This window comes from Acanthamoeba castellanii (assembly GCF_000313135.1).
Source record: "Acanthamoeba castellanii str. Neff unplaced genomic scaffold scf7180000084664, whole genome shotgun sequence".
In the NCBI taxonomy this organism is placed as follows: domain Eukaryota; phylum Discosea; order Longamoebia; family Acanthamoebidae; genus Acanthamoeba; species Acanthamoeba castellanii.
In genome coordinates this window covers 337932-362699 of record NW_004457466.1, presented here as the reverse complement: position 1 = coordinate 362699, position 24768 = coordinate 337932, and the positions used below count along the sequence as shown (strand labels likewise).

The following is a 24768-nucleotide window of genomic DNA, read 5'->3' as shown; positions in this document are numbered from 1 at the left end:
ATCTGTTGAAGCGGAACGAGAAGATGTGATGTATTGTGGTGTGGAGGTGCAGGTTTCGGACCGCTACTTGAGGAGGCGAGGGAACTGCTTGCCGGCGACGTAGCCGCCCTGGAGCGCTTGCTTGACGTTACGCTCAAAGTCTCGCGGCCGATCGATCATCAGCTGCGCCGCCTCCTTGTTCAACGGATCATCGGGGTTGGGTTCCTGCAATGCAGGGTAGAAGGTGAGAAAGGAAGAACTTGAAGTTCTCACGAGGGAGTGAAAGACATTGGGAGAAGAAGAGGCGAACCAGGAAGAGGGTCATCAGCCCAAAGATGACAGAGCCCAAGCTGAGCACGGGCATCCAATCGGCACGGAGGATGTTGAGGCAGACGTGGCCCTCGAGGTCGATGTTGGGGTGATACACCTGAGCCGTACGGACACCAGCTTGAGAAAGATGCACCAAACTCGCTCGTGCAGCAAGGCCAAGGCGTGCAACAGTGTAAGCATGCGTGCAACGGTACCATGGTGGTGCATGTCGCTTTGGGAGGCTCATAGGGGTAGTTGTGAGGGATGTCGAGATCGAAAGAGAAGGTGGCGCCCTGATACAGACCATCGGTGGGCGTGACCTTTACCTTCAGCTTCATGATGTTATCCACCTCTGGCAGGTCCACTTCCGTGCCCGGCACGGGATCCATCTCAGCCAGATCTAATCAATAAAAGAAATCAAAGATCAATACGTGAGGTTGTGGCACGTGCAAAGCGTGCGAACCTTTCTGCACTCGAAGCTCGACTGCATTCTGCCTCTTCTTATTCCTGCCTCCAGCCTTGGAGAGGGACATGACGCCCTCCTCCTTCTTGCCGGAGGATGCCTTGTACTTGGCCATCAGTGATGCAGCCGCGTGCGGGGTAGTCGACGTCGATTTCGTCTCCCCATTCGTTGCCGGCTCCGTTGCTGCCGCATCTCCTCCATTCGTGGCGGCAGCTGCCGCCTCTTGCTCGACCGCCTTGGCCTGCTGCGCCGCCTGCTTCTGCTGCTGGAGCTGCTTGAGCTTCAGCATCGTTGATGATGTTTTGTGTAAATGTGATTTGCACCTTTTTTTGCCTTTTGTTTTGCGTTTTCTGTGATTAGGACTTTTTTCCACACCATCTGGCGTGCCTGTCGTGTGGAGGAAGAGACGAGCCAACCCACGTTGGCACTGATGATGGACAGCATCGTGCTTGGTTTATTATCCCTCCCATCAAGCACACCCACGCTACCGCTTTCCAAGCTGGCTCGCTCAGTTGCCCTGGGCATAGCTGTGCTCCTGGTAGAGCACGCCCATGTTGAAGTTGACCACACGACCCGGCCGTCTGTTGGTGGGGCACTCCACATCGCCAGTGTCGTGGATGTCGAATTCAGGGACTCCACACCCGCACACACCTGACCACCCACACTCCACCATCAGCCATTAACTTGTCACAACCTCGAAAGACGCTTCACGTACCAGGGCTGACCTTCTTGGGGTCATCTGGACACTTATCGCAGGGCGTCTGCTCGATCTGGTTACATCCGCAGACACCCGGCTCTGTCTTGTCCTCATCATGGGGGCAATCTGTGTCATTTCATGGAGAGGGTGTGGTGAGTCGGCGTTCAAGCTTCTTGCTCGCCTGCTCCAACTTGGGGCTTGCTGGGCGTACTGTCCAGGCAGTCAAGAACGCCATCGTGGTCGGTGTCGGCGTCCAGGATGCCGCATCCACAGACGCCGGGCGAGGTCTTCCTAAAGTCCATCGGGCAGTCGTCCTTGCAATCAAGGAACCCATCGCCGTCGGTGTCCACGTCCGCAACCGCGCAGCCGCACACGCCTAAACGCGGTCGTAAAGAGGTCATTAGCGCGCTAGAGGTGGTCACCGCTCGTCAGAGAGAACGCACCGGGAACGGTCTTGGCGTTGTTATCGGGGCAGAGGTCGCACACATCTGCCTCCGGCACACCACATCCACAGTTGCCGGGCACAGTCTTCAATGGATCATCTGGGCACTGAGAAGGGGAAGTTAACACTCTATGAGTTGAGGGGGGGCAAGATTGACGAGATGTACCAAGTCCTTGAGGGTGAAGGAAATCGTCAGATATATGCAGGTTAGTATGACATTGGAAAAAATCACTTCTCCACATCGTTCAACAGAAAAAGCTGGCCACGGTCACGTACCTCCGCCAAAACGCAGGAAGCGCATAGGGCCACGAACAGAAAAAGAAGGGAGGCCCTGGTAATGTGGGCGGCCATGTTGATTTCAGAACGATGCCTTTCTTCTCTGGCCTCCCAAGAACACAAACGAAGGGGCACACCCCCGTTTTTGTTACTTGCATTTGGGAATTTTAGTCAGCCAAGCCAAGCCAAAAAAAAAATAAAAAATGTAATAAAAAAAAGAAAAAGAAGATGGGGTTGGCGGAGAAGGTCGCGCGGCGTGTCTGATCCTGCTATGGGTGTGGTGTCTGGCAAGCAGGCCAAGTAGTGGTGGGTATGTCGGAGGAGTGCCTTGCTCTGCGGTATGAGCCGCCAAGGCCCGTGCCTCTCGGTTGAAGTGTCGGGTGGGTGCTGCAGCGGACCGACGAGGGCCATGGAGGCCTCGTGGCCGACGTTGGGTTGAGTGCAGTGGTGCGCTCGGGGATGTAAGGTTGTTGTCACGATGAGAACATTTGTCGAAGTAACACGCTCGACTTGGAGTGGCTCTCCCGAGTGGATGTTTGGGGAGCTGAGGAAGCGCTGCACGTTCCCTAAGGACAGTGCCAGTCGCTTCAGCCACGCTTCTGCCGCCAGCCCCACATCTGCAAGCTCACCGACCACCCCGTTGTACGGCGCCGTCGCGTGCTGTGCGTCTGCGTGTGGGATTGGCCCAGAATAAACGCCGAACGAGTTTACAACAAATCAGGAATGTGAAGAACGCGTTGGGGGCAACAGGGCTGGCCCAGGCGTGGTTCACGTGGCTTAGGTGAAGTAGGAGGAGAGGGTCTCCTTGGGCAGGACGTGGATCTGCCTGGCCGAGTGCAGGCACCTCACTTGCGCCATGGGCACGCCGTGGATCGTCACCGCGGGCACCGGAAGATAGCCCGGGCTGATAGGCAGCAGCTTGAACTGATACGTCCGCCGCTCTCCGACCTTGGAGGAGCAAAGTCTCAGTTTCTAGACCTGTTTGTTTCGGAGGAGAATGAGACGTACGGCCAATGTGAAGCGAGCCTTCTTGAGACCGAGGACGAGCCAGGGCTCCTTGGGGAGCACCTCGTACGCCAGGCCCTGTACAGTGTGTTGCGTAGTGAACATCATTTGGTTTGCTCTTGGGAGTGAGTAGAAGAGTCGATTCGATTCGATTACCTCATCTTTGGACGAGGAGGAAGCCAGGCGGATGATGTGGAGCGTCACAGGAATCACGTTCCCCACAACCCCACTGTCGGCGTACTCCATCTGGACCTCGTACAGGTGCTGCGGCGGCGGCCGGCGGAGGGAGTTAGCGATTGAGCTAGGCTTGACCGTGTCGGCGTGTCGGCGACCTTGGGCAGGTCGAGCGAGATGGGGCAGGTGAACGCCAGAGGCAACGATTCGTCTGAGCCCTCCAACTGGTAGTTGATATCCAGCTGGCTGTCCTCAGTCGCTTCTTCGCCACCACCACCGGCTGACTCGACCTGAAACACCAACGACAGCTCCTGGTCGTTGATGACAGTCTGCCCCACCTGCAGTGATGGCCGGGTGTGTGTTATCGATTGCAGGTGAGCTCGGGCAACCGCACACGCAGCGTGGCGGCGGCGGTGCAAACCAGCATAGTGTTGGCTTCGTGGATGAGCCGGTGGCTGGGAGCGCAGCGGAGGCGGTAGTCCAGCAATCGCGTCCACCCGACCTGGCAGCGAAGCACCACCTGTACGAACAGCCTGTGGGGCCGAATACCCAGTGAGAACCGACTGAACGAGCGAGCGACGAGGCGGAGGCGGAAAAAGAGTACCGAGGCCCGAAGGGGACCACAAAGGTCTTGGGCGAGAAGGGATGGACGAAGTAGAAGGCGCTGGAGACCGTTGCGTCCATCTTCTCGCCGCTCATTCGCCGGTACGCGAGTCGAGCAGTCACCTTCAGAAGCAACAACATTAGTTACTTTGTGTCGTGCGTGCCGCGCGTTTCACAGCACAGCGCCTGTGTCGCACCTGGTGGTTGAATCCGGTGTTGGGCGGCGCGAGCGCGCTGAACGACAGATGCACAGTGGACTGCTCCTCACACGGCGGAAGCCGCAACTCGTTAGACTCCTCCCGGAGCTGCTTGAGTCGACAGGGTGGAAGAATGGAAGGTACAGTTAAAAAAGGCGGAGAGCGCACTGATTCATGCGCGAGCGTGGTGCGGGCATACCTGGACGCTGATCTCCCTCTTTTCGCCGTTGGCCGACTTGACGGTGGCCGTGACGGGCGACGAGAGGAGCTGGAGGGTGGCCGAGGAGAAGACCACCGACGCGTCCGCGAAGGAGTCCTGCTTGGTGTGCAGCGTCAGCAGCAGAGTCTGCGGATAGCCGACCAGCAGGTAGGGCGACTGCTGTGCGATTCCCATCTGCAGGGACCTGTGGCACCATCGTCACACCCGTGCGAGTTGGCGATGTGACGTCAGTCGATGCTCATCGAGTTGTCAAGTGTCACTGACATGTTGTTGTTGTTGTTGTTGTTGTTGTTGTTGTTGTTGTTGTTGTTGTTGTTGTTGTTGTTGTTGTTGTTGGTACCACCTTTCATTCTCCTGGACCGCTACTTCGATCCGCTCCTTGTCGGGCACGCCGTCAAAGTAATCGGTCAGCCGGAGCTGACCAATGACGGCCTCAATCGCTCTGAGCTTGAATTTGCCCTTCTTGTCCACCTGCAGGCGGAGGTCACCACCATCACCATCACCATCACCCACATACACACGCGAAGAGGTAAGCCCAACTGGAGCGACGCCAATGGAGAGCGAGGCCGGCCGTGCCCTAGTCGACAGCGTGAACTTGTTGACGCCCGGCGACAGGCACACATCGCTCTGCGCGAGTACGATGGCGTCGGCGGCCCGCGCAGCATCTCCGATATCGTGGGAGTTCTTTATATCGTATAGTTCGCAACACGCTGATGAGCGCAGTCCGTGGCCAAAACTGTTGAACTCCACACGGGGTTGAAAGGAAGAAGGACGTACGAGTATGGATCGAGTGCGCCTGTGCCCGACGGGTGAAGAGAGGGCGGGGGCCTTGGGCGCGGAGAGAACGCGCGGCGAAGGCAGCGGCGCGCCCGGCGAGGGCTGGGCGGAAGCGGCAGCCGTAGCCGCGGCCGCGGCCGCAGCGGCCTTTGCCGCCTCCTCCTGGTCCACAAACGCCGCCCGCAGCCCCTGAAACACCACCTGTGCTCCCAACAAACAGCAAAATCAGCCGAAGTCCGTCTTGCGCCTTTCTTAAAAATATAATAAAAGAAAAAGATGTCGTGTTGGGTACGTACCGGTGAGGGGAGGCTCGACTCGATCACAAAGTCGAGGGACAGGGTCTGTCCCAGGGTGAACGACTGCTGGCTGACCGTGAGCGCGGTGACCCGCAGCACCTGGCGCATGCTCAGCTCCGAGCCCGGCGGGATGTGGTGGTGAGCCACGGCACAGAGGCGCTTGAGGTGGGCCTCCTTGTCTTCGCGCGTGCTTCGCGACTCGAAGGAGAGGAGGACGAGCGCCGACGTGAGGAAGCCGGCGTAGTCCCGCAGGTGCAGCTGGCAGTGGGCGAGCTTGGCATGGATGGTGTTGTCGAGCAGCAGCCACCGTTCCTTCGCATACCGCTGGGACAGCGACTTGTACATGGCCTCGGCCTTCGCGTAGTCGCCCCTCACACTTGATACCGCACGCACACGACACACACCGCACACGCACACGCGATAAGTCCAGGCACGGCCGAGCAATGAAGTAAGTACTAGTGGGCAGAAGGTACAGGAACAGGTTGGCGATCTCCTCCTTGACGTGTTGCTTGAGCCTCTTGCGCATGGATGTCTTGTAGAAGCGCACTGCCTGCATACTCACATCCTGCAGCGCGTAGTGGCAAAGAGGCGAGACCCGGTGGGTGAGCACATGTGTGGCAGGGCGACCACACGCTTGGGGGGGGGCAAATGATATGAATCGCACCATATAGAGCTGGTCGAACTCTTTCTGCGAACGAAGCGCGCGGTTGAGACTGGCGTTGGTGATGCCCGGCGCGCGAGGAGGAATAGCCATGTCGTCCTTGCCGTTGTTGTCGCCCTCGCCTTCTTTCTCCACGCCGTCATCGTCCTATTCAAGGGAATGGGCTCCGTGTGAATTGAACTGCGGCGAATTGCGACTTTTCTTGGGGAGATCGCAGCGACCCACGCCTGTGCGCACACAGTGAAGGGGAACATGGCGTACTGTAGGTGGTGCTTCTTGTTCGCCGGGGTTGGCGGTCTCCTCAGCTGCAGAACTCGACGACGACGACGACGACGACGACGACGACGACGAAGCGGAGGAGTCATCCACGGCCCCGGGGTCGGGCGGCAGAACGAGCGGCGCCTTGTCGTCGAAGAGCCCATGCAGCTTGCCCAGCTCCTTCAGCTTTGTTCGCGCGTAGTTGCTCAAATCGCCCAACGCTGCCGACAGCATGAAAAAGTCCGATGCCTGCACATAGCGCAGCCCACGCCGCCCCAAGGTACTCAACCGTCAGCTGCGCACGCGCAGGTTGGAGGGGCGGAGAGGGAACAAAGACCTGTGGGTTGAGTTCCTTGGGCTGTTGGCTCTTCTCGGCAAAGTCTCCGAACTTCATGGCTTTGGCGGCCTCCTGGCACGCGTCGACTACACACAAGCACGCGGAGAACACCCACGATATCGAAAAGTTGCGTGTCTCCTGGGTTGGAGAAGCCGGGGTGAGTTCGCCGAAGAGTTCGGGACGTGACGACATTATTGGGTACCTCGCTGGCGGGCGTTTTCTTCTTCTGGAGGTCTCGAGACAGCATTTGGATGAAGAGGACCGCGTTGGAGGCCACATCCCACGGCCGATGGAGCATGAAACGCAACTGCAGTTTTTCGGAAAGACGACTCAATTTAAACACCGATGTCATCGGCGAAGCAGCCACCACCACTGGGCACACACGCTTACCTCGGACTGGCGCGCAAACACGTATTTCCTGAAGTCGAACTCGGAGATGGCATTTTCGAAGATGAGCTTGCGGTAGTCTTTCACAGTCACGTCGAGCACGGACGACCTGAGAGACAAAGTAAGAAAAAGAAGAAACGACGGGTGTGAGCAACAAAGCCTCCCAAAGGCCTTCATTGTGGTGGGGGAGGAGTGTCGCACTTGTCGGAGCCTGATTCGCCGCCGAACTTGTCCATGGTGGGGAGCTTGGCGGGCGCCTGGCGCCCAAGAGAAGAAGAGGACCGCGACCTCGAATCCCTCCTGTACCAGCAGAAAAACAACGGAGCAAGCAAATGGTTCGTCAAAGCCCACTCGCACACGCATGCACGCGCACACACGCGTGGAGGAGGTGGCTAACCTGGCTTCGCGGTCACCGGGCCGGTGATGGACGGCCCTGCCCTCGCTCTGGGAGAAGCTGCGATTCTTGGCGGCCGTCTTGAGTGCTGCTGCCGCTGCCGGCGGTGGACTCTCGGTCGTCGTCGGCGACGACGACGCAACAACGGTCGCCGCTGTCTCCGTGCGTCGAAGCGAAGACGGAGACGACGTGGGCGAGCCCGAACTCCCGCTGCCGGTGCCGCTGATGTTGAGGCTCGATCTTCGCATGCTCGACGGTGAGGCCGGTGCGGATACGCTCTCTGCGCTCGAGCACACATTGTGGGTGAGGGCACTGCCCACAGAGAGCCAGCCCTACCGACCAAGATAGCGTCACGTACTGTCGACATCGCTGGCGCTGGTCATTTCTGGCGAGCTGCCGGCAGATTGGGTTTCAGGCGTCTCGTCGCTGGTGGGCCTGTCCCGGCGCTCGAGTCCATTCAGCTGGTAGAACTGGTCCTCCAGCTCCTCGTAGAGTGTGAGCGCCTCCTCGAGCATGTTGGCTCGCACAAACGTGAACGCCAGCGCTTCCTAATGACAACGGCAGAGATCAGCACAAACCAAGACATGATGATGGAGAGGGCCTGCCCGGCGCAAACCTTGGCAGCGAAGAAGTTGCAATAGTTCCAGCCGGGGATGGCGCGACTCTCGTAGAGCTTGTCCACTTCGGCCTGATAAAAGTTGATCTGTTTGCCGAGGCTGTTGCCCACGCAAACCCTCAGCTTTCGGGTGAACTCGTCCAGTCCTTCCTTGTCTCCTCCCTCTGCGTCCGGGAGCTTCATCTCCACGCATCGCTCGAACCCTGATAAATTGTAACACCACACACACACACACACAGGAGTTATTCGTTGAGGACCCTGGGGATTCATCAAAATGCGGGTGCACGCTCACCATCGCGCTTGGTGTCGTAGGTGATGCGGTTGATCTTGCGAAACATGTCCTTCCGGACGGGCACCTTGCCCACGTGAAGCAGCAACAGGAGCCATTCCTGGGAATGATAACCATCAACGCGGCCACGAGAGAGATTGAGCGCATGTGAGTACTCCCAGGCATGTGGTCGACTCGCACGTTCAGCTAAAGAGGGAAAGAACCTGCTGTTTGTCTTGCATGGTTGCAATCCAGTTCTTGATCGAGGGCCGCTGTGCGCCATACGTGTCACCCTCCTGTCCTCGCCAACCCAGCTCACGATCAGCGACGAACCAGCAACGAGCGATAGCACACCACTGGGCAGGCACAAGCTGACCTTGCAGATGGCAACGTAGAGGTAGACGTAGGGCCAGCGGAACTTGTTGACTGGGAGGGGAGCGCTGTCGAACTGCTCGTGAGGCACGAAGCGCACCTCGGGCTCGGCCTTGCCCTCCATTCCCTCCCCAGCCACCTCGGTAGCGGTGGGCGTGGGCAGCCGCCATTTGACGCCCTTGAGTATGAGGCCGCGTGTGGTCGCAGCAGAGGCACCGGGCTGGGAGGACGAAAAGGCAGAGGGCGAGGGTGGTGGCTGTGCCTCGTTCACAAACACCTCCTTTGCCACCCGCTCCCATGCGGCATCTTCTTCTTGCACTGCCCAAAACCACAACGTGACATCAGCACGCATGGCACGCATTCGCTTCGATTCTTACGCGCAATGAGGAAAAGATCACGCAGATGCTTGAATACAAGGGCAGAAGGGGAACCTGATATAAAGATCGGCAAGTATTGGTTCATTTCATCGATTGGCGACGTCAATTGTTGAACTTTTGTTATGTTTTGTTTTTTTTTTTTTTTGGTTTTTGTTTGCCTGAGCGAGATTCCTTAGCTTGGAATGTGAGGCAGGTCAACGCTGGTCGTTGTACGCGTGGTAAAGAGAAACAAGGGAGAAAAGGTTAAAATAATACATTTTGATTTTTGTGATCGCACAAAAAAGATGGCAGCCAAGGCTCTGGAGCCGCTCTTTGCTGAGCTTGATGATTTTATCAAGGATGGTGACTGGGGGCAGGCACTTGCCGCGTCCGAGAAGAGTACGATCATCGCCCCCAAACAGTGAAACTCCAATTGGCTCGTTGATCCACCATTTAATTTGCGTTAATTGAGCCTGATCTTTCTGCACCACAGTCTTGAAGATCGCGCCCGACGATGCCGACGCTTTTGCTTGCCAGATTGGATGCTTGTTGCAACTGAGCGAATTCGATAAGACGCTTGCGCTCCTCAAGACGCACGGCGAGGACAAGTTCCTGTTCGAGCGTGCCTACTGCTTCTACCGCCTCAAGCGCTACCCCGAGGCCCTCAAGCTCCTCGAATCGCACCCCCAGCCCAAACCCACTCGTATTCTCGAGCTCGAGGCTCAAGTGGTACCACCTCCATCCGCGCTTTCCATCTTCTTCTTTCGCGAATCTGCCCCACAGTCAGGCCGGCCCTAAGCTGCTACTCGTCTACGCGTGTCTCTACAGAGGTACGCCCTGGAGGACTACAACAAGGCCGTCGCCCTCTATGAGCAGCTGGTGAGCAACTCGAAGGAGCCGGCGCCCGAGCTCAAGACCAACTACCTGGCCGCGCTCTCCCTGGCCAACGCCACCGACCAGGCGCTCACCTACATCTCCAAGCACCAGGCACGAGGCCTCACCTTCTTTCCTTCGTCTTCACCACTTTGCTCCGCTCTGCCGCGAGAGAGTCTCTGGCTCACAAACCCCTCGCCACTGCTGTGTTGCAGGAGGCCGTTGACAAGACGTTCGAGTTTGCGTACAACGCCGCGTGCTCGTACATCGCCGTGGGCGACCTCAGCACTGCCGAGAAGGAGCTCAAGCTGTCGGAGAGTACGTACTCTCATTTTGTTTCTATCCACAGCTCTCCACAGCGTAGCCGCTCGATGAATGATTACACTACGCCGGCCTGTACTGACATCTGCAATGGGATTGCGGTCTCTGCGCAGAGCTCTGTCGTGAGACGTTCACCGGCGAGGACTTCACCGAGGAGGATCTCAACAACGAAATCGCGGTCGTGCTGGTCCAGCTGGGCTTCGTCTACCAGCAGCAGGGCAAGAACGAGGACGCGCTGAACCTCTACACCGCCGCCCTCAAGAGCAAGTATGTAGCGACCGACGTTATTATACTACGACCTACAGCGCGCTAACGGTTGCGTGCTTGTGTGTGTGGTGTGTGTGTCGACAAACAAAACAGGCCGTCGGACGACATGGTATCGGCCGTGGCGTCGAACAACATCGTCGCGATGAACAAGGACAAGGATCTCTTCGATTCGGAGAAGAGGCTGAAGGCGGCCACCAACGACAAGGTCCAGTTGAAGCTCACCAGCGCGCAGAAGCAGATCATCGACTTCAACCAGTGCCTGCTCCTCCTCTACATGAACAAGGTATACCTGCCGTTGGCTCTCTCTCGCGTCTATCCATGTGTCGAGCCGTGACACACACACACACACACACACAACGTACTCACTTACTCCCCCGGTATTTGTGCTGTGCAGTCCAAGCAGTGCACGGAGCTCGTCCAGTCGCTCCGCGAACGTTTTCCGGACAGCCCCATGCTGTCCCTCATTCTCGCCTCGCTTCTCTTCCGCACCAAGAAGATCAAGGAGAGCGAGGACCTGCTCAAGGAGGAGATCCAGAAGCACCCCGACAGCGACAAGAACGTGAAGCTGCTGCTGAGCCTGGCCCAGATCCACCTGTCCAAGCCCCAGCGCGATCTGGCCGAGGTGATCAGCATCCTGGGCTCGATCCCGTCGCTGCGCAACAAGCCCGGCGTGGCGTCGCTCCTGGTCCTGCTCTACGAGCACCTCGGCGACACCGCCGCGGCCGTCAAGGTGCTCGACCAGTGCGCCTCGGTCTACGCCAACCAGAAGCAGCTGAGCGAGAAGCAGAAGAGGGAGTACGTCGCCATTCTCAAGGCTGCCGGCGAGTTCAAGAAGAAGTACGGACTGCACGAGCAGGCCGCCGCCTCGTACAAGGCCCTGCTCAAGCTCAACCGCGATGACGTCGACTCTCTTTACAGTACGTCAGGCCGCGCGTTACCCAATGCATACGTGCATGGCCATGCACTAACCATCGGTGTGCGTGTGCGTTCAGACCTGGTGCTGATGGCTGCGGAGGTCGACCCGCAGCAGGCCGAGGAGTACGCCTCGCGCATTCCCGCCATCAAGCCCGACTCAACTATCAGCGCCGAGGCCCTGGAGAACCTGCCTGCGCCCACCCTGTCCGCCATCAAGCGGAAGGAGGAGCGAGAGGGCGGTACGCAACACATACGCATGCACACGCACGACGGTGACCCGGTGCTCACACGCTGGTTGGTTGGTGGTGCAGGCGCGGAGGCCAAGGCTGCTAAGGCGGTCAAGGCAGGCGGCAGCTCGGCAGCGGCCAAGAAAAAGAAGAAGAGGAAGCCCCTCCTCCCCAAGAACCACGACCCCACCTCCAAGCCCGACCCCGAGAGGTGGCTCCCCAAGAAGGAGCGCTCCTACTACCGACCCCGTACGTGCCTTGCCCCCCCCCCGCACACGCACCACCGCACACGCACGCGCGCGGTCACGATTGACCAACACCACCGGTTTGTGTGGTGACACAGGCCGCGGCGCCAAGGAGTCAGTGAGGCGAGGCGCGCAGGGCTCGGCTTCTGCGTCGACCAGGCCGACTGCCACCTCGACTTCGACCTCGACCTCGACCACCGCCGCAACGCCCGCGCCCGCGCCCGCAGCAGGAGCCCAGCCGCAGGGCAAGAAGCAGCCGCAGGGCAAGCAGCAGCAACAGAGGAAGAAGAAGGGAAGGAGGTAGACCCACCACACACGTGCTCCATGACTTGTCTAGTCCACAAAAAGAACGCGTGCGTTGTTGTTCATCACGTGGTGTGTCATCATACTCTCGTCACCACACGAACGGGATGACACCCTTGCGTGTCTTGGGGTAGTCGTTGAACTTCTTCTGGTACCACTGGTGATGCTGCACGCCGCGCGGACCCGTGTTGCTGAAGGTGAAGAAGGCGAAGGCGAAGGCCACCACCGACCACGAGGCCAGCGCGAAGCCCGTCCACTCGAGGATCTCGCCAAAGAAGTTGGCGCCCGACACGTACTCGAACATGCCTCCCCTCGGGATCTTGTACGCCGTCTCGCCTGCTCCCACCCATGAGGACACTGGTGTGTATTGTGTGTGTGGTGTGTGTGTCGTGTGTGTGTCGTGTGTTACGAACCAGGCTTACGAAGATTGCGGAGAATGGAGTCGGCTTGGATGTTGATGAACATGCCAGCGAAGAAGAGGACGATGCCCACGATGAATCGCGGATCGTAGACCCAGTCGTCGGCATACACCGCGTAGCGCGTGTGGTAGCGTCCCTACACCGACCACAGCCGTCAGTGCGTCAGCGTGCGTTGCCGGTGGGGACATTGACGTGAGCACCCAGGTACCTGCATGTAGCCGTTGCCGAGGCAGAAGACAAAGGCCATGAGGACGAGGACGGCCGGGGTGGGCTTGCCTCCGCGTATGAGGAAGGGGAACACGAACGATCGCTGGATGTAGTGCACCAAAAACAGACCCACCAGCACGCAGTTCACGAGCCCTGCCAGGCTTGCCTCGCTTCCTGCGCCAGCAACAAGGAATCAAGATCAAGATTCGAGGCCAAAATGGGTGGAGGTGGCAAATTACCGAAGAGGAGGCAGATGAGGGGAACGAAGACGGAGGGGCACTCCTGAAGCATCCAGGCGAGGCGGGCCGGTACGGGCGGGCCGTACATGTTGCCCGCCTCGTGACTGTAGCGGCCGTACGGCGCGCGGGTGGCCTGCGACGCCACAAAGGTGACCAAGCCACTGCCGATCATAATGTAGCCTGCCCACTGCAGGAACGTCTCTTCATCTATGCCCAACCACGGCACCATCACCGGTCCACTCGCAGCCTCTGCCGCCATTTGGTGAGATTGAAGAAGAGAAAATGAGCTGCCAAGCGAACAACGCCACTTTGTTTCCACAAAGGCAAAGGAAACGAGAGAATGACGCACCCACTCGTGTTGGGCGATCATCACACGTTTGCCACCTTCACATCTTGGTGCAACCACCACGACGCCTGCGTGCTTGGTGCGGTCGAGCCGCTGGGTCCACCCAGGCCAGCCCAGTCGTGGAACAGCGTGTTGGGGTGCGTAGGTCAAGTGGCTCCTTCGTTTAGTAACATAGTGGTTAATGTCCAAGGGGCAACCCTTGGTTCGTGGGTTCGAATCCCACCCAAACGCCCATCTCCGCCACTGACGCGGTCACCCACACTTTTTGCATCGGTCAGAACGAAGGCCATCACCGTAGACCTCGTGTAGTTGCGAGGCCGGCGACAGCGCCGTGAACAGTTTTGGGGCGCGGGAGCGATGTATCGAGGTGCGAAGACCGGTGGCGGGAATAGTGTCGGCAGATAGCGAGCCAGCAGCACGATCCAGGACCAACTGTGGACCTGGTTTTCGCCTCTTTGGCCTCTTTCTTTTTGATGGTGGACTACTCTCAGTGACTGCCCAGGGAAGAGCTGTTTAATGGTGAGATCCTGTTGGAGCAGGATTATGTGTGGTAGTGGAATAGAGTGTATTTAGTGTAGTGTAGGAATGAGAGAGATAGAGAGTGAATAAAACAGAAGAACAAAGTGTTCATTTAATGGTTCTCTGGATCGTCTTGATTGGTTGTACAGCTCTTGTCTGAAGGAGTTTGGAGTTGTTTGTTGTTCCATCACGTGTTGAAGTGGTCGTGGCCATCATCGTCATCATCATTGGGATGGAAGGTGAAGGCCAGCGGGAAGGGGTCGACGCGACACACGCGGGTGCGGATGAAGGTGGTGAGCTTCTGGAGCGAGGGGTAGATGCTGCCCAACGACGCCGGATCCCTTTCCAGCGAGTAACCAGCCTAGCACGAGAGAAAGAGCAGTTCAGGTCAGCATTGCCACTCGTGTGTGTGTGTGTGTGCTGTGTGTGCATACTTTGTATCCACTCTTGACGCGATAAATGGCCACTCCTCCATTCTCTCGGATTGTGCAACGCGCTGAACCTGTCGTGTGCCCTAGGGAGTGAGTTGGGCGGATTCATGGGTGTGCACACGCGCCCGCCAGTTCTCAGTGGTCAGTGCGTCACATGCGTGTGGCGGTACGTACATAGCGGGTGGAGCACACGGGAGGACAGGGTCTCAGGATCCGTGATGAAGTGAAACACGTTTGGCTCCTCCGTGCTGTATTCGATGTGGTACGATCGAGAAGGGGAACAGAAGGTGGCCTGGGCTTGATTTTTCCAGGGCACGTTCAACCCAACAACGCGTGGCTCGCTCTCAACCGTCAACTGTCAACATCAAGGGGGGGAGGAACGCATCACAAGTTTGAGTCGTGTGCAGTGCAAGTCATTTCGGTCGTTATCATCGTGTACCAGAACGTGGTCGAAGTAATATTTGAGCTTCCAATCGATGTCGCTAGAAGCGAGCTGCACCTGCACATGCACGATGATCACACGGTGTTTCATCGTTGGGGTGAGAGTTTGTCACATCGTGTCGCGCCGCGCCGCGCAGCGTTGTACACACACACACCTGGGGTACTCTCCGACCAAAGTGCATCCGGTAGAGATTGCGCCAGAGGAGGCCGTCTCGGGCCAAGGCGTAGAAGTGCTTGCACACCTGACGGTTGCTTGGGAGGTGAGTATGTGTATCTGCACGCGCCAGCGTGCTGATGCACGCGTGCGTGTGTTGTGTTGTACGGCAGGTATGCGCACCAGGTGCAAGGTAATCAGAGAGGGACGGTCGATGAAGGCAAAGATGTTGACCAGGAGGTCGTCAGGCAGAGCGTAGAGGAGAGAGTCCTGGTTGTAGTCCTCCGTGCGCCACAGCATCAACTCTTCCCACCACGCACTCTCCACACGACCTCCCTTTGTTACAACAACGCGTTAGCCTCCAGCACACGCACGACCGCACACGCAACACCCAACGCGACACGGCCAATGGCATGCGTGTGCAGTACCTCGGGGCGGAGCGCGGGAGTTCGTGCTTGGACGGAGGCGACATCGACAAGCAGGTCGTTGAGGGTGAGGCACACGCGATTGGGCTTGTTGATTAAGAAGAAGCCTTCGACCTTAGAGTAGCGGTTGACGTTCACCTGCCAGTGCGTCACGGCGAGCTCCGTCTTCGAGGCTCCCCCTTCCTTGTGCTGCTGCTCTTCATCCTCCACCGCCGGCTTCGTCCACTGCCTTCGTGTGGGCTTGAGCTCGGTGAAGGACAAGATGAGGCTGTAGTTGTTCCTGGGGTTCTCCCTCACCAGATAGAGCCCCTCTCCACTCCTTCCTCCAGCACGAGCCGCTTCCATTAAACGGGTTTCAGCTTCTTCCCGCGAGATGCGTCCGTGGAAGACCCGCATCGTGCCATCTTCCTCCCAATCCATGTCGTTTGCGCATAGCTCTTCGATTACCGTTGAGCATTGAACCTCACCCTGTAACACTTCAGTGATGATCGATCATTAGATTATTGGAATTGCTTCGAATGGCGGGAACACACGACTGCCACGTCATGTGGGGTCGCCGCTTTGGACAGCCTTTTTGACCTTTTATCTTACGAGGAATAACATGCAGAGCGTGGAGGAGCTTGCTGCGTACTACGAAGCCAAGCCGCGACCCGAGTGCCCGAGCTGCCACTCGGCCGAGCGGGTGGCCTTCATCGTCATGGGTCGCCCCACGGCTAACCTGGTCGCCTACGCCGAGCGCCCCGACAGCCGCATCCGGCTGGGTGGCTGCCTCGTGGACCCCGACAACAACCCCCGGCTCTACTGCCGCTCGTGCAAGCTCGCATTCTAGTGATGAAGTCTTCGCCTACCGTGTTAAAAAAAATGGTCGGTGCCCCAAACCGGCCATTTCACGTATTTGTACAAAACACGACAACAGACGACGTTTCGTCTTTCTTTCTCTCGTCATCTGCGTAAAACCTCAACAACAACATCATGCAGAGCGTGGAGGAGATTGCCGCGTACTACGAAGCCAACCCGGGACCCGAGTGCCCGACCTGCCACTCGGCCGAGCGGGTGCTCTCCACCATCGTGGGTCGCCCCTCGTCTAACCTGGTCGCCTACGCCGAGCGCCCCGACAGTCGCGTCCGGCTGGGTGGCTGCGTCAAGAAGCCCGGCAGCAACAAGTTCTATTGCCGCTCTTGCAATCTCGGGTTCTAATCAAGATGAAGTCTTCGCCCACCTTCGTCTTCAGCCGTTTCTTTCTCTCCCTTGTTACGGCCCTTCTTTAGAAAAATAAGCCGCTTGGCGTTGGGTCACTACAAGAAGATGATGCATCCACGAGGAGAGGGAGTGTGGAGGCTCCATCACTCGGCCGAGGGTGGTGGATGGGCGCCGACCTTCTTCTGCCAGTCGTGGAAGGAGCGGTGGGACACCAGCATGAGCGCCTTCATGATGCCCAACAGGGTCACGACGCCCAGCGGCTTTTGGCTCTCATCTGTCAAGGGAAGAGAGAAAGGGTGTGTGTGTGTGTGATGTGCGCAGCGTACGTGAGGTGCCGGTGATGATGTAGCGCGGGGTGCAGAGGAGAGTGACGCACCAACAATCCAAAGCCTGTGCAGACCGTGCTTGGCCATGCGCTTGATGGCTGCCGCGAGCGTGGTGTCATCACTGCAGCAGTACTTGGCGAGAGGCTGCAGCGATATAGTGTCAGGACCATCGAACAACGCAAAGGCGAGATGGGGTGAGTGGGGAGTGGTGATGCGTACCAGCCGCTGGCTCTGCATTGCGACGAACTCACTCACCGGGAGCTGCAGACGAGCAAACATTTCATATCCCAAACCCTGCGTGTGACGAAGAAGCACCCACCACGCACGCGTGGTCAATCACCAGAGCCACCATGTGGCACGCTGCAGGGAGGAAGTAGCGGCGTACCCGCAGGTCGCTGTCGCTGAGAGCACCACAAAACTTGCCCTCGCCATCCACAAGCGCCAGAGCATCGGCTACCTACATAGTCCACACACACACACACACCACCCGTGCACGCGTTTAGCTCAGCTCATCTCGCCCCGCAAGGCACGCAGCGCGTTGTGCGTACCCGCCCCTCCTTGTGCAGCGACGACAGGGCGGCGAGCGCCTTCGTGTCCTTGCTGATCGTGGCCAACGGTCCCTCGATCACATTGATCTGACGCAGGGTCTTGAGTCCCGCTGCGCCCAGCTTATCCATGTGCTTGTTCAAGAACTTGACAACGGACGATTGGCTCACAATGTTGACCACCTTGCCTGCGTGCGTTGAGGGGATCAATGATCAGCGCCGACATGTGTGAGGTGTGAGCCTTTTCGTGCCGAGTGGGTGAGGTGCGTTGTCGGTACCATGTTGATCCAGCACAGCTATGCGGTGGATGCCCCTCGTGAACTGCTCGATCAGATGCCAAATGCTGGTTTCGCCCTCCATCGGCAGGAACACGTCGCTGTGCGAAAAGTCTGGAACCAACGAAGCAACGAACAAGCACGGCACCAAGTCAGTCTCGCTGATTCCCTCCACGCCGAGGGAAGCGCGTGGGTATAAGAGAGAGGGCACGCACTGATGACGCTGCCGATGGGCACATGCGCAAACTTCCATTCGGCCACCTGAGGCGAAGACTCAGAGTTGAGCGTGGAGAGGAAGAGCGACACGATGTCCTCCATGTCCACCATCCCGCCGTACTGCTGCTTGGTGCTGTCCCATACTGCACGGGTTGTTTACACAAAAAAGAAGACGGTGCGTGTAAGACACTGCTCTGGGGCCACTGGAGCCACATAAAGATGGAGGCGTACCTGGCATGGACAGGACGTTGTGCTTCGTCAACAACTACTCCAGAACAACCGCAGCGAACCCAGAAAAAAAGGGGATCAGAAAATTCATAGTAGGACGAGATGATTCGCAAGTATGGTGGGATTGAGATTAAACAGAAAAATCTGAATTATTAATAAATGTCATACCTCCAGCGCCTCAGCGACAGTGGCCGAGCCCTTGGCGCTAACGATCTCCCTTGCCGGCAAGAGCTCGCGAATGTGCGTCGATTGCAGGAGCTCCTGCAACTTTTGACCCTCGCCTCCTTCCATTCTGTAGTTATTTTTTATGATTTGTGGCCAATAAATCTGTTAAAATCGAAAGAAAAACGGCCAATTATTTTTAAGAATTTGGGCAATGAAGTTGGGCTTATGGCCAAGTGTAGAAAACATGTTGTTTGGGTGAGGTGCAGCAAGAGGAGAGCAAAGAAGCGTGGTGGCCCCGATGAGGATGAGGAGGAGAAGAAGGTTACTGGTGTACAACAGGAGGAAGAATGTGTGTGTGTGTGTGTGGATGGGCTGCGGGGGAGATGGCTCTCTCATCTCTCACTTATCCCATCATGTCTGGGCGGGTCTGACGCGCGGGCCGCAGCACTGAGGATGAAGAGTACATCCCCTGGATGACCGCCTGCAGCGCTTCCAACCACTCCAGCTGTCGCAGCGATGGCCAGCAGAAACGAAAGAAAGAGTGAGGAATTGAAGTGTTGGGGCGATGACGACGGCAACGAACGATGAAAGTGTAGTACGCACTCGCTGCTCTTCGCTGTCGGCGCACATGTACCACACGCGTTCTGGCGTCACCAGCTTGAAGAGCGGCTTGCTCTTGTACTCCTTCTCCCCCGATGGAATGTCCTCTGCGCAATCCCCGGCGATGAGCCAAAGGAAAGGCCCACTGGGCCTCAGGTGAACGAAGACACGTACCCACGCCGATTTGTGTCGCCTCTGTGGCGAGGTGGAGGTCGATCACGTGCAATGCCGAGGTGCCGGGCGCCTCGTGGTAGCTCAACGTCTTCTTGGACGGATTCAGCTGAAACCATCGCACCTTCCAGCTCTGTCGCGGACAGAGTGTCAGAAGAAGCCCACGCCGTGGACCACGAGCGCACGTAGGACAGACGTCCGAGAGGTCGTAGGGGTACCTTGCGGATAGCACCGCGCTTTTTGATCCACCCCACAAACAGGTCCTCGTCTTCTGCTCGTCGCACAAAGAAGCTGCGCCGCACGCGTAGAAGGAACTTGCAAGTGAGCGACATTTAAATGTAACAATACTCAAATTAAAATTTAATTAGGAACACACTTGTTTTGAATAGTGCATCGGGCAGAGGACCAGGCAGGGGTTGCACGCGAGGTCTAAGATTGATTATTTCTTTGTTTTGTTTTGTTTGAAGGGAAGCGCACTTTGGGAACCAGCCGAACTGGGTGAGCGAGGTCTGGCCCTTGAGCAGCCCCTCATCTTGCTTCTCGTCCACCACTGTAACAAGGGGCATGACGAAAATGAAGTCACCCGCTCACTATGGGATAGATGAAGGTGCCCGCCCGCAAGCTGCAAGGAGTGGGCAGAAGGGTGGTGTGGAAAGAAGAGAGGGGGGGGAGTACCGGCGAGGACTTGGCCCTTCTTGAACTCAAGAAAGCCTTTTTGGCGGCTGTAGTGATCTTGCAGGGCCACCGCAAGGTAGACCTCCCCTTGCTTGCGCCCCGCGGCCTCCATCATCAGAAACACGCTCGACATGACGGGCAGAAAGAGAGGAGAAGAAGCAAAAGCGAAGCAAAGACACACAATAACGAACTCCAAACGAAAACGTAAAACCAAGTATTGGCCCAAGGCGGGGTAAACCGCGATTGTCGGGATAGACCGATTTTTGACGGCAAAACAAGGCAAAACAAAGCAAACTATAAAATTAAATAACAAACAAAGGAAAGCACTCTGGGAGAGCGCGACGGGAGGAGTGCGATGGATTTCTTGCATTTATTCAAGAAGGGGGCGGGGGCGCCCAAGGAGAAGAAGGACGTCGAAGAGGAAACCGTTCAAAATGAGGTAAATCACTTCACTTCGATTAATTAAATACTGATGTGCTGGTAATCACTGCCACGTCGCAGCACTCTCGAACTTTGTTAATTCCCATTTTTAATCTTTTGCCTCTTTGTAAATGGCACCCTAAGGGACCCGAGAACGAAGAGGAAGAGCAGGAGACCGATGAGGAATTAATCAAGTCCGTCGATGCGCGCTACTACACGCCGGACCTCGATCCAGTCGAGGAGCTCTTCAACCAGCTGCCGCCCAACTTCGACGAGCAGTGGCTCACCAGGGAGATCAAACGCAGGGAGCGGCAGCGAGAGCTTCTCGCCGCCTCCCTCGCCGACCGTGTCATCAAAAGCTACGGCGCCTTTGGTACAAAACACCACAACACGACACGCGCAACACACACACGACACGACGCGCACGACACGCGCGACACACACACCCAACACACGAGAGGTGTTTTATAAGTGGTAACACGCCGCGCCTTGTCCACCGCAGTCCAGGGAATGTCGCAGGTGCAGCAGGTGGGCTCCGACCTGCACCTGGCGGCGTTCCTGTGCAAGGCCGCCCGGCACAAGCTGGCCGCCAGCAAGAACGCTCTGGGAAGGACTTGCTTCTCCGTCCTCTCCAACTACCGACGCACTTGCATCACCGAACAGGTACTCGCCCGCCCGCCCGTCCTGTGTTGAGTTCGGTGCTAACTGTGCACACGCACACGCACACGCACACTACAGGTGATCGCAAAGCTGACTACGATGCAATCGATCATGGACGTGGAGAACCGAGCGCGCGAGGCGGCCGATTCGGGCGACTTTGCGCGCGCGGTGGAGCTGTGCCTCGAGTGCCGACAGAAGACGATCAACCTCTCGGCCTTCGTCGCCTCCCGGGGACTGGCCGGGCGCATCCAGGCCGCCTACTCCTCCGTACAGAAGTCGCTCGACTCTGCCCTTGGCGACTCGTGCCGAGAGTTCGACGCCTCTCGCTACAAACCCGTACGCTCCACCGTGTGTATGTCATGAGTGTGTCGGTGTGTCGTGTGTCGTGTGTGTCGTGTGTGTCGTGTGTGTCGTGTGATGAATCATTGTATCTTAACTGGTGGTGCCATGACTGCAGGCCGTGCTGGCGTATCGTCTCATCGGCAAAGCCGATCGCCTGCTGGAGCGGCTTCAGCGCCACTGGCTCGCCGCGCTTCACACCGAGTCTCTGGATGCCCTCCAGCCCTATATTCCGGCCAAGGAGGGCCAAGCGCAGCGTACGTTGGCGCTTCTCTCCTTTATTTAACCACACACACACCACACACACTTCACACGTGCTTACGTACTCACGTCTGCCCGTTGTGCGCTTCTCTGCTCTATGTGTGTGGCATCAGCAGTGGTGGCTGCGGCAGCAGGGACCGCGACGACAGCGGGAGAGGCGCAAGCCGCCAATTTTCGCGAGCTGTGCAAGACTCTGTCGCAGGACAGCTTGCCGACGTGCCTCACGGACCTCCTGCACCGCCTCACCCTGCTCCTCTTCGCCATGCACCGGATGTGCCTCTGGCACAAAAACTATCCCATCGACGTCGACAACAGTTCCTATCTTTCCGAAGTTCACAATGGTACGCACACGCACACGCACACGCACACGCACACGCACACGCACACGCACACGCTGGTGCCTGGCTGACGGTGGTGGTGGTGTCAAGGTCTCGAGCGGTTCCGGAAAACGCTGTGGACGGAGATGCAGCGAAAGGTCTCGGCCCTGTTGGCCATCGCCGACTTTGCCGCCCTTCAGCTGGACCAATTTTTGCAGATTTTGTCCGTTCTCGAACAGGTTCGTTCGTGGGTGCGCCGCGCGTACTCTCGTCTCCTGCGTCTCACCTGTGTGTGCGTGTGCGTGGTGTGTGTGTGTGTGTGTGTTGGTGTGTTGGTGCGTGTGTCGCACAGTTCGCGGAGATCGGCGACTCGTTCAGCCAGAGCACATCGCACGGCCTGCTGGCGTCGATCAAGAAACAGAGCAAGGAATTCTTCCTTCGCGAACACAAGCGGCGACTCGAGGACTTGCCCGCCATTTTGGAAGCCGAGACGTGGATCCGAATGCCCGTCAACCCCAGCTTCAACGCCTTAGGTACGTCTTCGCAGATTACGCTCGCGTGCACCAGCAGCCAACTCACTTCTCAACACACACACGACACACACGACACACACGACACACACGACACACACGACACACACGACACACACGACACACAACGTACAACAGACATCAAAGAGTTCAAGGAGTTCATGACGAGAAGCGACAGCGGCAAGGCGGAAGCCAAGAACGCGGGCTTCGAGTGGTACGTCAACCACGGAAGCCCGTTCGCCGGCGTCAACAACGCTGCGGCCGGCGATCAGTCCGACGCCGAATCGAACGGTGCTGACGTCTCCCACAACGGCGAGCCCGATGTACCATACCCCCCTCTCGCCATCACCGTGTGTCGTGTCGTGTCGTGCTAACGCGTGTGCGGTGTGTGCGGCGTGTCATTCATTCCACACAGTTGAGTCGAGATGACGAGGCGGTGAACCCGGCGCTCTATGCGTCGTACGTGGACGAGGGCGACGGCGCGGCGGCGGCGGCGGCGGAGCTGGACCGGCTACCGACTCCGGGCGAAGAGGGTCCAGTCATGGCCTCCTCCGGCCTTCGCTTCCTGCAGTACATCGGCAAATACCTCCAGCTTATGGTACGCGCCGACACACGACACGACACTCACCGCGCACGACACGACCAACAACACGACACACTCTGACGCGAACGTGTCTACGTGGGTAGTTCCTGCTGCGTCCCATCTCGTTCGAGATATTCGTGGGCGTCACCCATCTGTTCCAGTACTACGTCTACACCGTCTACTCGTTCTTCGGCAAGGAGAAGGAGGACCCCGACGCCACGGGCAACAACGGCATCGTCTCCACCATGTCCATGGTCGCCGCCGGTACTTCCCACCACCTATTGCAGCAGCCTGCGTTGCATTGCAAACCGTGTTTGATTGTGTGTCGTGTCGTGTCGTGTCGTTGGTCGTGTCGTGTCGTGTCGTGCGTCGACAGGTGTGATGGCGGCTACGGGCGGTGATGCTGCGCAGGAGGTGGTGGTGGTGCCGCGCCACCTGCACCCCTACCTCGCCGCCTGTCTGTCCCGCATCCGCGCGCAGCTCATCCACGAGGCCAGTCAGGAGAAGCGCAAGTTCGCCATCGACGTAAGTTGGCTCCCCTCTCGTCGCGCTCATTACGCCAGCGACCGACCACCGACACCGAACACATTTTCACACAAACAGGAGGCGCATCTGTCTGGAGGCGTGGACACGTCCGACGCCAATGCTGCGGCGCTGGCCGAGAGGGTGGTCGCTGCCGAGACGCTCTCCTTCATGTACAGCGCACTCATCGCCGTCAAGAATCGTCTGCAGGTGTGCCGTCCGCCCCCGCTCCTCTTCTCGATCGCCGCGTCTCTAAACTGTGTGTGCCGCGTGTCGTGCGGGTCGTGTCGTGTCGCGCTGTGTGAATACAACAGAGCCAGCTGCCCAAGGCGCGAGAGCAGTACTGCGTCAAGTTCTACGAGCAGACGGTCGAGATGCTGCCGCACCTGCAGACGGGCATCTACAAGTGCGCCGCCACCCACATGCTCCGCTACGAGGGCTTCCCGACCAAGATCGCCAGCTGCAAGTGGGACATCAAAGACCTGGGCATGGACCACAACTCCTACGTCGACCCCATGGTCAAAGAATTCCAACGATTCAAGGTAAGCCTGCGCGTGTGCGGTGGTGCGTGTGCGGTTTTGCCGGGACTCGGGCTAACTGTGTGTGTGTGTGCGTGTGTGTGATCTGTGCAGGCACAGCTGGAGGGCGTGCGCAAGAGAGGCGGCCTTCCGGGCGGCACCTACAACGCGATGCTGCAGGCGGCGTGCGGGCACGTGGTGGACGTCCTCATCGACGGCTTCTCGCGCGTGCGCAAGTGTTCGTTCGAAGGCCGCGGTCTCATGAAGCTCGACTTCCAGACCCTGCAGGTACTCTATGCTGGTCTTGCCTTTTCTTGATTTATTATTATTATTATTATTAAATGAATTATTACGAACGCAGTCGAGCTTGAAGAAGATGCTCGCCCTCAAGGCGATTCCCGAGGCCGAGCGTTTGGACGCCTTCATCAGCGCCTTCTACGAGCCGGAGGCGGGTCTGCCCCAGTGGTTCCGAACGCACTACGGCGACTACACCCACAAGCAGCTGCTGGGCCTGGTCAACTCCCTGCCCATCAAGCGCAAGCAGCGGTCCGAGATCCTCCAGGTGCTCAGCGATCTCGAGAAGGAGCGAAGGACCACCCAGCCCACCGCCTGAGAATCCCAACGCGCGTGTGTTGCTCGCCTCCAATTTTGTATCGTGTCGCTCGCTCCCTCTTGTTGTTGTTTGTACAAACATCTACACCACTACAACTACCCATCAACCCTCTACATGCACAAGTTCGAAGAAGTAAGAGAAACGTAGAGCTTTTGTACATGAAAGGTGCTAGCTGGCCGCCCTCT

At 58.0% G+C, this 24768-nt stretch overlaps 11 protein-coding genes across 11 annotated transcripts; 4 read left to right on the top strand and 7 right to left on the bottom strand.

Moving 5' to 3' along the window:
• Nucleotides 1–63: 63 nt before the first annotated feature.
• Nucleotides 64–1040, bottom strand: ACA1_369690 (NEDD8conjugating enzyme Ubc12, putative; the record flags this gene model as incomplete). The annotated part of the gene is made up of 4 exons (XM_004340198.1): nt 64–204; nt 290–406; nt 504–688; nt 752–1040. 4 exons carry the CDS (start codon nt 1038–1040, stop codon nt 64–66), a joined length of 732 nt encoding a protein of 243 aa, XP_004340246.1.
• Nucleotides 1041–1259: 219 nt separating this feature from the next.
• ACA1_369680 (OmpAlike domain containing protein) lies at nt 1260–2241 on the bottom strand (the record flags this gene model as incomplete). The annotated part of the gene is made up of 5 exons (XM_004340197.1): nt 1260–1384; nt 1467–1574; nt 1660–1824; nt 1892–1997; nt 2167–2241. 5 exons carry the CDS (start codon nt 2239–2241, stop codon nt 1260–1262), a joined length of 579 nt encoding a protein of 192 aa, XP_004340245.1.
• A 702-nt stretch (nt 2242–2943) lies between these two features.
• ACA1_369670 (uncharacterized protein) lies at nt 2944–8855 on the bottom strand (the record flags this gene model as incomplete). The annotated part of the gene is made up of 24 exons (XM_004340196.1): nt 2944–3114; nt 3175–3249; nt 3328–3435; nt 3504–3683; nt 3767–3878; nt 3950–4071; nt 4146–4253; nt 4345–4549; nt 4709–4836; nt 4906–5049; nt 5212–5343; nt 5439–5814; nt 5912–6003; nt 6103–6246; nt 6361–6606; nt 6689–6832; nt 6897–7001; nt 7085–7190; nt 7283–7381; nt 7479–7755; nt 7834–8023; nt 8092–8294; nt 8384–8480; nt 8652–8855. The coding sequence occupies 24 exons, from the start codon at nt 8853–8855 to the stop codon at nt 2944–2946; spliced, it is 3768 nt and encodes a 1255-aa protein (XP_004340244.1).
• A 537-nt stretch (nt 8856–9392) lies between these two features.
• ACA1_369660 (tetratricopeptide repeat domain containing protein) lies at nt 9393–12239 on the top strand (the record flags this gene model as incomplete). The annotated part of the gene is made up of 10 exons (XM_004340195.1): nt 9393–9486; nt 9581–9816; nt 9916–10100; nt 10133–10278; nt 10395–10548; nt 10642–10831; nt 10943–11465; nt 11541–11702; nt 11775–11939; nt 12034–12239. 10 exons carry the CDS (start codon nt 9393–9395, stop codon nt 12237–12239), a joined length of 2061 nt encoding a protein of 686 aa, XP_004340243.1.
• A 90-nt stretch (nt 12240–12329) lies between these two features.
• On the bottom strand, nt 12330–13362 carry ACA1_369650 (3oxo-5-alpha-steroid 4-dehydrogenase 1, putative; the record flags this gene model as incomplete). Its single annotated transcript, XM_004340194.1, has 4 exons — nt 12330–12574; nt 12652–12793; nt 12866–13038; nt 13104–13362. The coding sequence occupies 4 exons, from the start codon at nt 13360–13362 to the stop codon at nt 12330–12332; spliced, it is 819 nt and encodes a 272-aa protein (XP_004340242.1).
• Nucleotides 13363–14155: 793 nt separating this feature from the next.
• On the bottom strand, nt 14156–15839 carry ACA1_369640 (Fbox domain containing protein; the record flags this gene model as incomplete). Its single annotated transcript, XM_004340193.1, has 7 exons — nt 14156–14329; nt 14403–14470; nt 14592–14754; nt 14839–14898; nt 15005–15082; nt 15178–15330; nt 15423–15839. 7 exons carry the CDS (start codon nt 15837–15839, stop codon nt 14156–14158), a joined length of 1113 nt encoding a protein of 370 aa, XP_004340241.1.
• A 181-nt stretch (nt 15840–16020) lies between these two features.
• Nucleotides 16021–16248, top strand: ACA1_369630 (uncharacterized protein; the record flags this gene model as incomplete). Its single annotated transcript, XM_004340192.1, has 1 exon — nt 16021–16248. One exon carries the CDS (start codon nt 16021–16023, stop codon nt 16246–16248), a length of 228 nt encoding a protein of 75 aa, XP_004340240.1.
• Nucleotides 16249–16391: 143 nt separating this feature from the next.
• Nucleotides 16392–16616, top strand: ACA1_369620 (uncharacterized protein; the record flags this gene model as incomplete). Its single annotated transcript, XM_004340191.1, has 1 exon — nt 16392–16616. The coding sequence occupies one exon, from the start codon at nt 16392–16394 to the stop codon at nt 16614–16616; it is 225 nt and encodes a 74-aa protein (XP_004340239.1).
• A 146-nt stretch (nt 16617–16762) lies between these two features.
• On the bottom strand, nt 16763–18500 carry ACA1_369610 (CBS domain containing protein; the record flags this gene model as incomplete). Its single annotated transcript, XM_004340190.1, has 9 exons — nt 16763–16893; nt 16996–17089; nt 17165–17239; nt 17331–17402; nt 17494–17678; nt 17769–17879; nt 17981–18124; nt 18213–18246; nt 18378–18500. The coding sequence occupies 9 exons, from the start codon at nt 18498–18500 to the stop codon at nt 16763–16765; spliced, it is 969 nt and encodes a 322-aa protein (XP_004340238.1).
• Nucleotides 18501–18777: 277 nt separating this feature from the next.
• On the bottom strand, nt 18778–19953 carry ACA1_369600 (PH domain containing protein; the record flags this gene model as incomplete). The annotated part of the gene is made up of 6 exons (XM_004340189.1): nt 18778–18879; nt 18978–19081; nt 19149–19278; nt 19364–19436; nt 19623–19695; nt 19821–19953. The coding sequence occupies 6 exons, from the start codon at nt 19951–19953 to the stop codon at nt 18778–18780; spliced, it is 615 nt and encodes a 204-aa protein (XP_004340237.1).
• A 222-nt stretch (nt 19954–20175) lies between these two features.
• ACA1_369590 (uncharacterized protein) lies at nt 20176–24583 on the top strand (the record flags this gene model as incomplete). Its single annotated transcript, XM_004340188.1, has 16 exons — nt 20176–20259; nt 20385–20613; nt 20743–20903; nt 20979–21236; nt 21358–21496; nt 21635–21841; nt 21929–22056; nt 22170–22350; nt 22486–22670; nt 22763–22945; nt 23035–23194; nt 23307–23455; nt 23534–23662; nt 23767–23994; nt 24085–24258; nt 24332–24583. 16 exons carry the CDS (start codon nt 20176–20178, stop codon nt 24581–24583), a joined length of 2847 nt encoding a protein of 948 aa, XP_004340236.1.
• Between the last annotated feature and the right edge of the window lie 185 nt (nt 24584–24768).